This window comes from Protopterus annectens, chromosome 3.part1 (genome assembly GCF_019279795.1).
Source record: "Protopterus annectens isolate FY-2018-M chromosome 3.part1, PAN1.0, whole genome shotgun sequence".
NCBI lineage: Eukaryota > Metazoa > Chordata > Ceratodontiformes > Protopteridae > Protopterus > Protopterus annectens.
The window spans coordinates 1,393,829,673-1,393,845,593 of record NC_056732.1 but is presented as its reverse complement, the minus strand read 5'-3'; the positions used below and the strand labels follow the sequence as shown (position 1 = coordinate 1,393,845,593).

Below are 15,921 nucleotides of genomic sequence, written 5' to 3'. Positions count from 1 at the left end.
TATGTAAAGCGTTCGGTAGTTGGCAGTATCCTATTTATTTGTACCTCCATGGTTGTGTACATGTCGTTAACCTATCTATATATTTGCAGATATATGTAAATCTGTATATATCGATATATATCTCTCTATCACCTTTCCTATCTCTAATATATATATATAGAGAGAGAGAGAGTAAACACACCTTTCATTCGGTACATGGCGGTGTATACTGTTTTCTGAACTCCGCACTTTTGTGTTTTAACCTGTCACAATACACACCTGCCATTGGTACATCTCGGGTAGCTTAGTGGTAGGTGATTGTGTACATGCTTGCATGTTCTACTCCTGGCAGTGGTCGTTTTACCTTTCAGAGCAGGCACTATTAGTACTGGGGTGAATAATGCTGGTTTCACCTGTTCTGGACATCTTTGACCATGATCTGCGCAATATTCAGCAAAGCTTAGACCCGTTTTGCGCATATCCGTGTAGTCATGTTTAAACGACTCTTACCGTCACTTGCCGGCGCATAAACCTGCTAACATGTGCTTAAATGTGCTCTAATGACCTGCATCCAACATCCATTATTCATGCCATCGGGATTACGTAACGGCCCTTGCAGGACGTGGAACTGGGAACATGCACGACACAGTCAGTGGTTTTACCACTTGGACATCTGGGATTTGTACAAGTGTTATGGTGTTTTGTATGTGGACTGTACTATGGCTGTTCCTCCATACTGCAATCAAATGTGTAACTCAGTTAGTTTACATATGGATGAGACCTATTAATGGTATGTCCAAGTGATGTTTAATGGATGTGCTCCAGCATTGGGAATCTATGTCAAAGTGAGCCACACACTGTAATGTGCTACATCTTGACACAACCATAACTGGAGAATGCTGGGGTGACAGATACTTGTCATGGGTACTCCCCATGCTTTGGCACTACATCCCTGATTACATTATATGAAGCCCCTCATTAACACACCAGGGAATCCATGCAGAGTGGGTGGGGAACAGTGGTTACACACATGGATCCCGCAATTGGCTCTGCTCCACAGAGGGACAGTTAGTTAATCGATGGGGTGGCGACAACAGACACATTTTGCCTAGGCTGATGAATGGCCTCTCACAATCGGGCATGTACCTAACGATGTACCCAGGAACCTATACATACAGTATCAACATATGCTGTTAGCTTCGTTTACTGTTCAGGTGTTGACTTTCCTTGTTCCAATAGCTGTTGTGTGTGCAATAGTTGAGGGCTGCCTATATAGGATTCACACAGTAGGCCACCTATACATTACAATTTACAGGTGGTCATGTGTGTGTGCCATCCATTTTACTGTGTGTGCAGGTGGAGAAGTGTGTCAGTCCGTAGGGGCCTACACTGTCAGTGTATGTGCTATACGTTCCCTCTTTGCCAAGGTGTGGGCATATTGGGCATGCCTCCATCTGCCTACTGGGGCTGGCACAGGGTGTTCATGGTCTGAATCCCTCTGTGCCTGTGCTGGCCTTGGCAATTGCGGTGGGCTGTGAGGGCCTTCACCATTATGTCCCTGCTGCAGCTGTTTCCACAGGATCATATTATGTAGCATGGCACATACTATAAAGATGTGGGCACACGTGCCTGGAGAGTACTGCAAGGCTCCACCAGATATGTCCAAGCAACAGAACCATGATTTCAGCATCCCAAACACACGCTCTATGATGATTCTGGTTTGTGCGTGTGCCTCATTATGGCATTCTTGCATGGGTGTGTGTGCATTTCTGATGGGAGTCATCATCCACGGCTCCAGTGCATAGCCAGCATCCCCCACATGGTGGCCATATGGGATGTCCCCCCCTAACAAATACCTGATACAGCTGTGAGGCATGCAAGATGTGGGAGTCATGGTAGCTTCCAGGGCTGCCAGCCCACACATCCGTGATAATGCCCTGGGCATTGCACATGACCTGGCAGTTGATGGAGTGGTATCCCTTGCGGTTTATGTAGTGCCTACCATGCTCACCAGGTGGTGACTTGATATGTATGTGCGTGCAGTCTATTGCACCCAGTACCTCTGGGTAGTGTGCCACATGGTGGAAGAGACGCATATTGCTGGCCAACTCCTCCTGAGTTCGGGGGAAGTATATATGCTCATTGGCATGTGGTAACATGGCATCCAGGAAATGGTGGCGTACCCTGGATGCTGATACCTGTGAGATCCCCATGATATCTCCAGTTGGCCTTTGAAAGGTACATGTGGCTAGTATTCTCAAGCTTACACATACCTTCTTGTTCACTGGGATGGATTCCCCTCTGTTGTTTCTGGATCTCAGGCGTGGCCGGCACAGCTCAACTATTTGCTGTATGATGTCCCTGTCCACCCTGTAACGCTCTACTATCTCCAGATCATGTAGCCCCTGGTAGGTTACCCTTGGTCTGAACACTCTTCTCCTCCTCTGGGGCCTGAGGTGGTTGTCAGCATCATCCTCCACAACACCTTCAGTCTCCAACACATGGTGATGAATCACAGCTATGGCAGCTCCCAACAAGTACATTGTAAAAGTTCCCCATCTGTTTACACAGATGGTGCAGTGTTTGGGAATACACAAGTGTGTGTGAGCTGCCTTCACACTTTATACTATTGTGCTTTGAACACTGATGATGTCATAGGGTGTGTATGTACAATCGGAGCTGCAGGATATCTTATGTGTTTTACCACAGGTACTGCTATTGTGGTGCCTTTGGTGTTGAATTACATTTAGCTGCCGTGGATTACCTCTTGCCCTTCCCTTAACATTTCTTAACGATTCCCCTCCCATTGTCTGGCATGCACTCAGCAGCCTGCTTTCTTTTGTACTTTCCCAAACCAGGATTGTCTTGCGAAATGTGTTCTATAGCCGATCTACTGCAGGTTTGCTTTGCTCTGCGGTGACAGTTCTCTTTTCTTTGCAATCCAATACCTCCCCTATCCTGTTCTGCAGGTTGCTGCTAGCAGCCTTGTTCACTGCCATCAATGGCCCACTGTGAGTTAATAGGTGTTAATTGCTCAGTTGCACTCCAATTACGCTACTGTGGCATTTCCTTATTGTCTTCCCCTAAACTTCCTGTTTGAGCTGTGGTGCGTGGCACGTGCATCCGCTTACCGGCTTTCGGGCATGTTTTCATCCACATACACATGCGCTTTCGGGCACCATGTGTGCTCTCAGCTAAGCAAAGCTATACCTACATCCACACCCCTATCCTGCGGCTTTGCTTAGCAATGGGCAGCCCAGCCTTGTATTGCTCCAATGTGCTTACAGCTACGGTGGCACACCCCACTGCTGATGTCATGTATACCTCCAGACCACTCCTCGGTGTTGTAGCGCTGCGCTGTATGGTAAATCCTTAGGCCGGCGGGACGTTTGCGATTCACTATTACTTGCCTCATTTGCATGGCATTGACTACTAATTCATAGTTACCGCGCCGAACACTGTCACAGACCCTTAGCAACCCTTGCAGCTTGGTTGTGGTGTACCATGCATACCATTGACTATTATGGTGAAATCATGATTTGTGTTACATTGCAATTTTATGACACTTGTATATATTTTCCTTGTGTTCCCGTTTGCGCACACATGCCCTGTGGTTGTACTTTGCGTTACTGTGGCCATGACATTTAATGTTATTTTTTTATGTGTTGTGCATCTTTTCTTATGCCATTGGCTGTATATTTAGCCACTGGCATATGTTAACTTTGTAATACATGAGTCTGGTCCCCTTTCATGGCTTCGATGTTCTGTTTAGCAAAATGTAAAACGTTTTTTTTTGGTTTACATTTCTGTAGGCTTACACTACGCCTACACCACTTCATGAATCGCTATGTAGCTTCATTTGCATGCTGCAGTACTGCGCATGGGGTGATTAGCATACCTGAGCCAAGAGCTGCACAGATCTGGCGTACGCTGGTAGTGCACGTGGAATTGGATCGTACCTGGATCGCTCGGCGGCCATATTTGGCGTTATACCGCCTACGCTATGCCTGCACCTGGTGCAAGCTTTATGAATCCCAGGGCATGTTTTTATATTATAATTAATTATACATGAGTTGGTTTTACATATATATGAATTTATTTATATATATATATATATATATATATATATATATATATATACATGAATGTTTTATGAATGTATTTGGAATTCCATGATATATTCATATACCCCCTTATGTATATAATTTTAAAGAAAGAAATTATTTGTAAAAGTTTTTTCTTTAGAGATTTGACACTGCTTTATATGTACGTTTTTATGTATATATTTTTAAGGCTGCTTAATAGAACTTAGTACTCAACAATGATTAATTGATGTTTTTAATTGATTTATTGACTAATTTACGTTATTTGTTAACCACATGGTTTTAATTGAGTGGTTGGGAGGGTGGCCTAATGGTTAAGGTGTTTGTCTTACAAACACAAGGTGCAGGGTTTGAGTCTCACAAGGGATAATTGGCTAGGCTTAAAATGACCCACAAGGGCAGTTATCCTAGTACTAATCTATGAACCTATGAACCTATAAAAGGATATGTAGTGTTTTTGTAATTTGTCTGATGAAGTCCAGTCACTGCACTGGACAAAAAGTGCTTCACGTTATTAAAGCCTTTCGTTTATGTTCTCCAGCACCTTTGTTGCTTTTTTAGTGTTTTATATTTGTTGTTTACACTACTAAGATGTGACCTGTGTCTGACCTACAAGGCATCCTCTGACCCATTACTGATAGATTTACTGCACATCATCTAATCAAATGGGATCAGAAATGCTCGGTCTAGGGATCTAAACCTCTTTTGCAACACCAACAGAACAGTTTGAAGGGACAGGTATTTCACAGAGGATATCACTGCTATGGAACAGATTCCCCATCCACAAAAAACAAAGTTCACCCCCTGTCTATTTTCAAGTACAACTTAAATCTATGGATGAGAAATAGAAAATTTACCTCAGGACTGCCACCTGTACTACTAATGGACAGAGGCAGCTCCTAAATATTTTATCATATGCATGGGTCCACTCAAATTATCTATGGTATGATTCCAGTTATTCTCATTAGGGGTCATATATAATTATCGACCATGGGATGGATAAGGTCAGTCTATAACCAAACTGCATATGTTACTTTGAGCACAAAAAGGGAAAGCCACTATGCTTACAATGGCCCATAAGGGCAGCTAGTCTAGTATTTACTTATGAACCAGGAACTTGCATTGCCTTTAACTTAACTGTTCAAGAATAATTCTTAAAAAAGTCCAGACTGTGTGTTATGCAGATCATCATCAACCCACTTTTTCCATTTTCATGTCATGTTAACTGTCGCCATGCCTGTTATACAGATCATTAATAGTATTTGTACCCAAGCTGAATTTGTGCAAAATACCACTCTCCATATAAACCATTATCCTTCATCATGTGTATATCTTCAAGACATATGAGTTAAATTTAATATAGTCAGTGACACTAGTTAAAAAAATGCAACTATTTTAATGTTGTCTGCATATTTGTCTTCTACTACATATTGTTACTAAGTGAAAAAGAAAATACAAAATTGACCAATAATGGGTCCCAATATGGACCCCCTGGGATATACCAGAACCAATTTCTGACAAACTACAAAAGTGAACATTCAGTTTAACACATTGCTTCTATTAGTGAACTAATCCTTTACCCAATTAATAACATATGGGTCAACACTCTGTGTGACCCCATGTGTGGGATACTGTCAAATCTTTTTGATAAATCCAAACAGACCACTCCAACACAAATCCCATTGTCCAAGGCTTCATTAACATCATCAGAAAACTAGACTACATTAGTAATAAAATGTTGGCTTGTATCAATTACATTCACTTCTTTCCCCCAGTTCCTATTAAACATTGTCTCGCTGCTGAAAGATGATTGCTTTTCCATTACAAAGTAGATGCATAAGTGGAAATATTTTTATTTATTGTATGTGTAAACTTCTCCGTGTCCAAATATTCTAGATGCATAAGATGAAACCTTTTTCCCTTTAGTGCACGTGTCAACATCTTGTCCTATCTTGTGCACTCTTGACAAGAGTCATATAAGCGTTCATACTGATCCTTTTCTCATACTTTATAAACTTTCTCAATACCAATCAGCTGAAATGGATGCAGTCTGAAACACAGATGATCTGGTTCCATACAGGTCTGAGTATTCAGCATCAAGTATAAATACCCAGCAGTCTATTGGCCTTTACGTGCCAAAAAACGGTCTCTTCAGAACCTAATCACAATTAGCTACAACAAAACCAAGGCAATGCTTTTCTACAGTCAGTCCAGACCGTGTATGTGGACAATATTAAAATCATCACTTTGTTAAATGTTATGTGCCTTGATCCTGCCCTAACTTTCTACTTCCACAACGGCAAAAGAAGCTTATATAACCTGCAGAAGTACTGGTTCCTATAAAACCATTATTTCTAACCTGGTATGAAGAGATACCTGTTCTGATGACCAGGTAGGTGGGCGAGTTAATTAACTCTTTTAAGCCATGACCTGGGCTCCAAACAGCAAAAAGAGGAAACACAGTTATACTTTTACATGAGTATTATATATTTTTACAAGTAATTACAATACAGTCAGAAATTTCAAGCCAATTAATGCATTATTAGTCAAGAGTACTTGTTCAAGCACGTAACTATGCAAGACAGTAACAGTTTGTGCATGCCTATATTCAAAGGTTCATAGGTAAATGGTAGGCTATCAGTCTGCAAACTATTACAAGCGTAGCCAATAAACAGAAGTCAAAACCAAACCCTATACCTTGTATCTGTGAGATAAAGACAAGTTTCCCTGAAGCATGAGTAATTTTGTGGGATCCAGTCTGCAGTATAAAGTTATAATGACATAGTAAGTGACAGCATAACCATGAATCTGACAACACTCATGTCACAGCTAAGTGTTGAACGAATCACATATCTGAGACAGTGGGAAACTATAATGATCTTATACACTCTTACCAATTTCTGTCATATAGTTTCTCTTTGGAAAGAGGTTAACGTAGTGCATGGGAGAGAGATCATATTTATATATTCAGGAAAAAAAAAAGATAAAGATAGGTTTTGTTTGATGGCTTGCAAAAATCAACATTTAAGATTTCGCATTTCTAACAGGGTGTAGTTGCTACTTGAAACCTCGTCAAGTATATATCTGCAATGCATACAAAGTATTCTCAAAACAGTATTAGAATGGTCAGATGTAGAGCTCATCTGGGGATGTTAACCAGGAGTGAGTAACAAAGCAAGATGTGCAGGTATTGTCTTAGAATATTTTGGTATCTTGTGTGCAGTATATTTAATTATATGTTATGTGTTGTAAAATTTAATAGGTAATTCCTACAGATGAAGGCAAGATTTTTTTTCTGGTTTCTCCTGTTCTAGGTAGCTGAGCAACTAATCAATCCGTTTGGGGAAGATGATGATGACTTTGAAACAAACTGGCTAGTGGATCGAAATTTTCAGGTATATCAAAAAGTGTATATGTTCTCAATATGATTTGTGTGCCAAGCTTTTAAGAGCATTAAATGCAAACAGGTTATCTTAGTGGGACTTTCTTTTCAAATATTTGTTTTCCAACTCCAATATTAATCTTCTAAATAAGCTGTTAAATTCGTATGTTGAAGAACTTCACCAGAGTATTGCTTGCTGTAAAATGTGAATTGAATCACAGCAATTTATCTAGGGGAAAAATGGTGTGTCTAAATTCAAGACAGACCATTTAGAAATGTCAATTTTCCAAACAGGATCACACAGACTTGTATCTCATTTGAGATCTGTCCTATCCTATTAAGTCAGATACACAGCCTGTTGACAAGTAGGTGAGTTATCACTAATCTTACAGTTGCACAGTTCCTTACTCTCTGGTTTAGTCAAATTATCTTTAGTTGACTACAGCACTTTATCTGTAATTTACCTTTGGTCACAGTTGTGCAACTGGATATTTATCATGTACAGGTAAGGGTGATCCTGTACATGCATACCTCCTTGGGCAGTTTGCACAGATGTGGGCATGGCGTGGGCGCCACTTGCATGATTGACATGCCAAATGGCCGTGATGTTGTAGTCAAATCATTCTTGTGCAGACCTGATGGTGACATCATGCATACAATTTACCCTTTTCCTCAATGTAGTGTGATCTTGGAGTTGGTATATTTAATTTGCAGGGGTGTGGGGGGTGCAGGGGGCACAATCTCCCTGCAAAAACATAAAACAAAATACATTAGGTAATTATAGTGCCCCCTTGAGCTACGTGACGAATACCCAATGAATATTTGTGTGGCCTGTGAAGACATAAAATCAATATTCAGTGTTTAGGTAGGACTTGCTACTGCCCACCCGGGGAGGTACTCATGTACATGATTGCCCAAGTAAGTGGGTACACTCAATCCTGAACTTGGGAGAAGTGTAGGAGGTGAAGTCCACACCTAAATAACTGTTTTCCTTTATTTGCTTTGTGAAAAAGCTTTTAACTGTGTGTGTGTGTGTGTGTGTGTGTGTGTGTGTGTGTGTGTGTGTGTGTGTGTGTGTGTGTGTGTGTGTGTTACAGTTTCAGGTAAAAACAAAACAAACAAAAAAAAACTATATATATATATATATATATATATATATATATATATATATATACACACACACACACACACACACACACACACACACACACACACACACACATCCACAGTGCAGAAGGGAAAAATATTTCAGTGCGGGTCTCCAATGAATCGATTTAGATTGAAAACACAGCACCAGCACTAAAAAACAAAATATATGTCAAGATAATAAACCAAGTCTTAACCACTGGAAATGAAAGGATTACTAACACACAACTAGGGGAAGCTTACTATATATCAGACAATAAGGCACATGTGTTCTGCAAAGGAAGGAGTGTATTCATAGATTTCATACATTGTTACTAGGCTAATACCCAGGGGGCCTTTATACGTCTAGCCAAGTTTTCCTCAAAGAATAACGATGTCCTGTTCCTGAATAGGACACTGACAGCCAGGCATTTATAAGCTACATTTGTCCATAAGGGACATAGGTGCCAGGCCCAGTGTAAATTTCCTGTTCCCCATCCACTGGTCTAGGTTGCACTTAAATTGGGTAATAGATGAACTCAACATCACATGGATGGGAAGCCTGTTCCATAGGAGAGGCAGTCTCTGGGACACATATCTGTCTCTCCAGCATGTAATGTTTAAGTCACTGACAAAATTACTTGTATTTCTGGTACTCTTTGACTTATGAATATGTAGGAGATTCATAAGTGTGGGGTTTGCGGATGCCGTGTAAGCCAAGTCTAGATCACGTCTCAGCAATCTATAGGAGACTGAGTAGAGGGAAAGTGTTTTAAGTTGCTCTGTATAAGGCAAGTTTGTCACACCTGGTATTATTTTTGTATGGAACCTCTGAGGTCGCTTTAGTTGCTGCATATGCCTGGTCACGTACATAACAAAGGGAGCATTGTACTCTATAATCGGTCTATAAGGGCAGAGTACAGTGGTATAATGATGTCTTTGGACATAGATGCCATGCCCTTACTTATAAGTTGTGTAACACAAAAGGATTTCCTCACCACTGTGGCTATGTGTTGGTCGAAGGTAAGACAGCTATGTGAGTACCCAGATCCTTGACCGCAGGGTCAACTCTTAGGGGCATATTATCAAACTGATAATTACCTGGGATGACTGACTTCCCAAAGGGTATAATTATGCCTTTCTTAGCATTGGGTTTAAGACCATGGCTTTGGCACCATTTGCTAGTCAGAAATAGACCTTCATGAAGAATATCACCATTTGATTCTATTTTCTCCTTTACAAAAATAAGTGAGTTGCCTCAAAAAGTATGGATTGCTTCTTTTAGCTGATTTTGTAATGGTTGTGTGCAGTGATTTAGGATGTTGCCTACTCAATGGATTATTCTTGACAAAGTGTATGTCAGTATGCTTGCAATTCATCTATAATATATACTCTGTCTTAACTTGTAGAATATCAGTACCCAAGAAAAGCCTTCTGAACAGCATGCAACTTTCAACCAGTACTACATAAAATTTCTAAGCAAAACAAATCAGAATCCAAACATTCCTCCTTAAGTATTCAGAAACAGAAGAAAGGCTGACATTTTTTAGTATATGGTGCATTGCAATAAATTAAACTGTGGTCATTTATAGCAAAATATGAAAATTCACTTTCCCATGTTAAGTTGCTCCACTTCTTATTTTGTTTTCCTTCTTATCATTTTTATAGACCATTGAATACCTGTAAGAAGTTCATGTTTCAAAATGCTTTCTTTATTCAGTCTGTGCATCAGACTAAAGTACTGTATATTACTATCAAATTAAGTCTGACAATCCATATGCTACACAAATCATCCATACTGTTAGAGGCTTAACATAATCAACAAACACAGTTATAATAACAACAGTATTACAACTCAATGGATATAAAACAGGTACATCTTTGTAATCACAAAGTAAATAAACACGTTATGGCTTCTGTTATACAGTGAAATAAGCAAGAGGGCTAGGATGCTATATTACTTAAGTGGACTTATGTTTAATATAGTAAGATATATAGCTGATGTCTGTTTGCTGTAGTTAGTTTTAAAGAGTTGCAGGTCTGAGGAAGCAATTTAGCCCAAATTACAGATTTTGAAACAATGGAGTGCAGAATATCTGACTTTGTTAGAAAAATAAATGAGATTTATTGATATGTTTTATAAACGGTGATAATTCTAACTGTATATTACAGTGTACAGACAACACAGAGTCATAGTGCAAACTGGCATTTTTAACAGTGATTGTTATAATATAATCATACCCACATACACAAATAAATGTATTTATTTTGCCTTTGGTTACTGGGAAATTACAAAATGATTTGGCACAAACCCCTTTTCAGAGACTAAAACAACTACAATGAAGGGCAGAGTTTTCAAAACATGGATACATTTAATTGATGTTATTCACCTAGATACCTGTGAAATCAAGATGCCCAGAATCCTGTATTTTCTCTGGAGCAAAAACCCTCTAAGGAAAAATGAGGGAATGCTGAGCGCTATATAAAGGAACAGATCCCTTTGAACATTATGCAGATCAGAAGAGAGGAATGATGAAGAAAATGTGAGTTTTATGTTATTTTATAAGAGATGATATCCAAAGTATCAGGGCTACAGAGACAGCTAATGAACAATACAGTGCACATAGGGAAGCTTCCAAACACTGTGTACAAAAGGTAGAAATGGTGTTTACAAATAGCTGAACATAGCTGGGCATGCCAAAAGCTGTAGGCCTCTTGACCCACTAAATTCAGATATGACGATTAGGAAAAAGTACTAAGTGAATTAAATTCATTATAATAAAATTGAGTTTGCTAAAGAGAAATTATAAAATTACCACTGGAGGAAGTTATTAAAGTATGAATAAAATGTGACACATCTTTCATGTATTTTGGCAATCCACCCATCCACACCCCCTTTTCCTATTGTTGCACATGGAGTTGGGGTGACACATCAACAGTGAATGTTCACACAACCAGGTGGCTATTTTGGTAATGCAATGTGGTAATTCTGCTATGGAGCGACAATAGTACCCAAGCTTATAAAACCAGAATGTCTTATTCGTTTAAACTGACATGTTTCTAGTAGGTGTTCTGAATAAGCCTGTTGACCCTGAAGACCACATTTTAATAGGCTTTCCTCTATCTTAATCAAACTGTACATCACAGCAATGTGGACTTTCCTTCAATATATTTCAAATGAACGTTGTTTATATGCTGTTAAAAATGTGTACAATTTTTAAAACTTGGTGATAAATTAAAAAAAAGAGTCAGATATGGTGCAGCTTGCTTCCCTTGCTTTCTTGTATCTCCAGTTTCTTCAGTCTATTGTCCTCTTTACCATATTTTTCTGCTATTCTTCATATTTCAGTCTTAATTTTTACTGCTTGTACCTTTTGATCTTTGTTCTGTTCTGATCATTGAATACATATAATTACATACTTTTCAAAATATTTGTAATAATACATTGAGTATAGGAATTAGGATGCAAACACAGTATTTTCTTTGGTAATCAAGAGTGCAAAGCAGTCAACTTTTCCATGTGTATGGGCTGCATAAGGTACTTATCTTTGTGTGTTTTAATTTATAAGACACTTGTATTAGACACTTAGACAAGACATATGACATCATTATGCATGAAACCTATAAAAGTCAGATAGATTTCAAGGGATTGTTTGCATACATTATATTTTAAGAATGGCAAAGAACATAGAAACTGAGTAGAAGTTAAACTTTATTTCTACCATATAGGATTGTCAGTCTCTTATGGGATTACTGTAGAAGAACTGTTAACTTGGCTGGCTCATAACCCCCTTTAAAACTCATATTCTGGATTTAATATTAAGCAATATTTCTGATGCATGTAGTACCCCTATTATTCTTCCCAACAAAGTGATATGGTTATTGTATAATGTTATTAAAGCAGCAGAGACAAAAGGCAAACTTGTAAAGTATAAACTATGTTAGCTGCCAGAAGGAGAAGCCGCAAGGTTCTTGAAGAAACCTTTATTATCCATAAATAAAGAGACTGGTAAGCACTTTCATTCATGTAACAACAATGAACTTCTTCAGATAAAATTGAACACAAAAAGCAGGTTTTAAATAAGGCCCAAAGCGGTCAACTGATCGAAGGATGATGTCATTAAACCCACCCATTCATAGAAGTGTTAAAGTGCTATTTAAAGTGCCACTCACACTGTATAAACACAGTAATCTAAACATGTAAAAATCTAAAAAAAAAAATGTTAAAATATAAATTGTAAAAATAAAAATGTAAAAATATAAAAATTTTTTTTACATTTTTAGATTACTGTGTTTATACAGTTTGAATGGCACTTTAAATAGCACTTTGGCACTTTAAGAAATATCATTACTCATAAGTTTTTGGAGTAGCTTATTAATGATAGCATAACTTAATATGAAGGACTGGGAATGATTTGTGCAGAAATAGTAACGGTTTGATTCTAAATTACATATTTGCATTCATAAATTTGTACCTGCCATACTTAATAACATAAAAATAAAATGAGAAACTTTGCTCAATTGTATAACTCCTAAACAATGTAACTGTTCCAAGGCTTTCAGCTAATATGGTCCTGAAACCCATTTCCTGACATAAAGCACCTCAGCTACTAAACCAGAAGAGATACCAAACATGGCAATTGTGCAGTAATACCACACCAAACCCATGGCATAACCAACCGTGTCCACCCGTGGACTCAGACACAATATGTCTCACTAGTCAATATGACAAGTACAAAATACGGACATATACATGTGTGTACATGTATTTAATAATGTATATATATCTATGCATATGTGTATGCATGTACAAACAGCACAGTTGTACAATGTCTCCTCCTACAACAACAGGGAACATCAAAACATAACTAGCTGCTCTGCAGCTAGTCTGATTGCCAAGGGTAAACAGCATATCCTACAGGACAGTGTAGAAAGGCTGGTAAACACAAAAACATTACTTAAGTCTCTGAGTGCCAGGTTGTAATGAGAGACAAATGCAGTCTGTCACACAAGTACTGAGCCATATACATGTAAGCTGGTCAGAGAATTGCATGGTCAATATTCTGCATTCCAGATGGGTGTGTGTGTGTGTGTGTGTGTGTGTGTGTGTGTGTGTGTGTGTGTGTGTGTGTGTGTGTGTGTGTGTGTGTGTATGTGTAATGTCCTAATTAGGGATGACAGGTTAGTTAATTTAACCAGGCTCAAGCTCAAACTCTGAGCCTTAGTTACAGAAGACGAGAGTAAATCCTTTACTCTAACTACCAGACTATTAATTTCACAGCATTTTCAAGGAATTGTGAGTTTCAGCACATTTTCAAGGAATTGTGAGCTTCAAAGGAAGAGAGGTTTACTGCTGCTCATGCTAAGTCTGTTTTTAATGCGCAACTGTTTTATTTAGCAAATGGTTATTACTGTTTGTGCTACATAATTTGAAAGCAGTGTTAATAGCACAACAGGTAACATACTTGCTTATGATGCAGAAGGCTGTGCATTCTATTCCTAAATCATATAGCTGGATTGCTGATACTCTGTTGCATTTTAAGGATGGGGTTGTGGAGCTGCAGTCCACAGTATGTCCTCCTTTGGATGAGATGCCTTGTAACAATGAAACTATTGTTAGTTTGCCGTCCGTTCCCTATTGCAATAGCAGATAAACATTTTTTTTTAATGTAACATAGGCAATTTATTCTTCAAGGATAGCAGGCACTGAATGTGTACATGAAATACTGAAATATAACGTTGTTTGCTAGTAGCAACCTCTTTATTACTTACGGATTTCTTTAATATGAAATGATTCAGATGAGTTTTACTTCTGCAGAGATTGTGCATATTGACTTATATTGGTGGATTGTAATGAAAATAGTTTGAGGGGCTTTTTAAGGTTGAAATGACCTGAAATGGGCAGCTTTCTCATTATTAGTTCATACAGTTTGTTTCATTGCTTACTGGAAAAATGTTCAAAACTACACATTTAAAATACACTCTAACAAGTGTTGCTGTATTATACAAAGAATATAATTTAATACAATCAGGAAGATAAACAAAGAACACATTTATGTGTGCATGTTCCTAAATGTGTGCAAGTGGCCTATGGTTTGAAAACAGCCCAAAGGTAAACTTAATCCACCACTGGTCAAGGGCATGCTCTTTGAATGTGGGTTTCAATACCCTTTCAATGAATGCAAGTTGTTTATTGTTACTGCTAAGACTGTTTTTATTGTGAGACTATATTGTTTTGTTTAACAAATGTCTAACTGTGTTTGTGGTATAAAATGTGTAATAAAAGTTTTAACTGTATTGTTTAGCAAATTTCTAACTGTGTTTGTGATATAAAATTTGAAATAAAAGTTTAAAACTAAATCCAAGCATCTGTAATCACTGTAGAAGTAATGAAGAAAACATTAAGCACACCGACAGCTTTGAACAGCGTTTATGGTAACTGGGGAGTAATAGCCAAGTAATGGGACACTGGAATGGCTGCAGAGGGGGCTAGAGGGCTGCTGGGTGGCCCAGATCCATTACTCTGCCTAGGTTCCCATGTGACCATGATCTGGCTCTGCCAAAGAGAAAAAGTATAGTGGGGAAGGCTATTAATGTTATACAATTTTTAAATTTAAAACTGATTCCATCTCCCTAGGTATAAAGAAAAAATAATTGGCTTTAAAGGATCTGCTATCAGCTTGGAATGAGACGTCAGAATGTCCCACTTGTTTTGCAAGGGTTGGCCTCCATCTATTGTTCAAGGATTTCTGCATACTGGCAAAAGCCCTTGCTGCCCCAGTAGTGCCTTTTAATGGACATCATAACTTACAATTCTTCAAACCCTAAATTGGAGCATATTAGGGTGGCTCTTCTCAACACCAGGAGTCTCAATAATAAATTGCAGATCTTGAGGTGCTCCTGCATATGTGGAGCATGTCCACATATGTATAATTACACAGACTTGGTTGAAATGTAAACAACCCACTTCCTCCATACTTGGGATTTTACTTACCATGCCCTCAGGCTTGGTGGAAACTGCATGGGTATTTCAATGATTCTAGGACTAATGCTCGAATGGCCGTTTCATCAAGAAGAAGAATGAATGCTGTAATTAAATCAAAAGGTGCTTCAACAAAGTATTAGTTTAAGGGTGTGCACACACAACAAAGTATTAGTTTAAGGGTGTGCACACACAACAAAGTATTAGTTTAAGGGTATGCACACTTATGCAGCCAGCTTATTGCACGTTTTTTATTTTTTATATTTTATATTTTTCCCCTAACAGATTTGATTGTTTTTCAATTGAATTGTACAGGTTATAGGTCACATTAAAGGTGGGAAAAGTTTTGA

At 38.5% G+C, this 15,921-nt stretch overlaps 1 protein-coding gene across 1 annotated transcript in view; it reads left to right on the top strand.

Annotated features, from left to right (window-relative positions):
• Window positions 1-15,921, top strand: part of LOC122798479 (bestrophin-2-like) — a 624,740-nt gene that overhangs the window by 514,347 nt on the left and 94,472 nt on the right. The window contains exon 8 of the mRNA XM_044067436.1: window positions 7,397-7,477. Within this exon, the coding sequence (XP_043923371.1) occupies window positions 7,397-7,477 (81 nt within the window). The remainder of the gene's footprint in view (window positions 1-7,396; window positions 7,478-15,921) is intronic.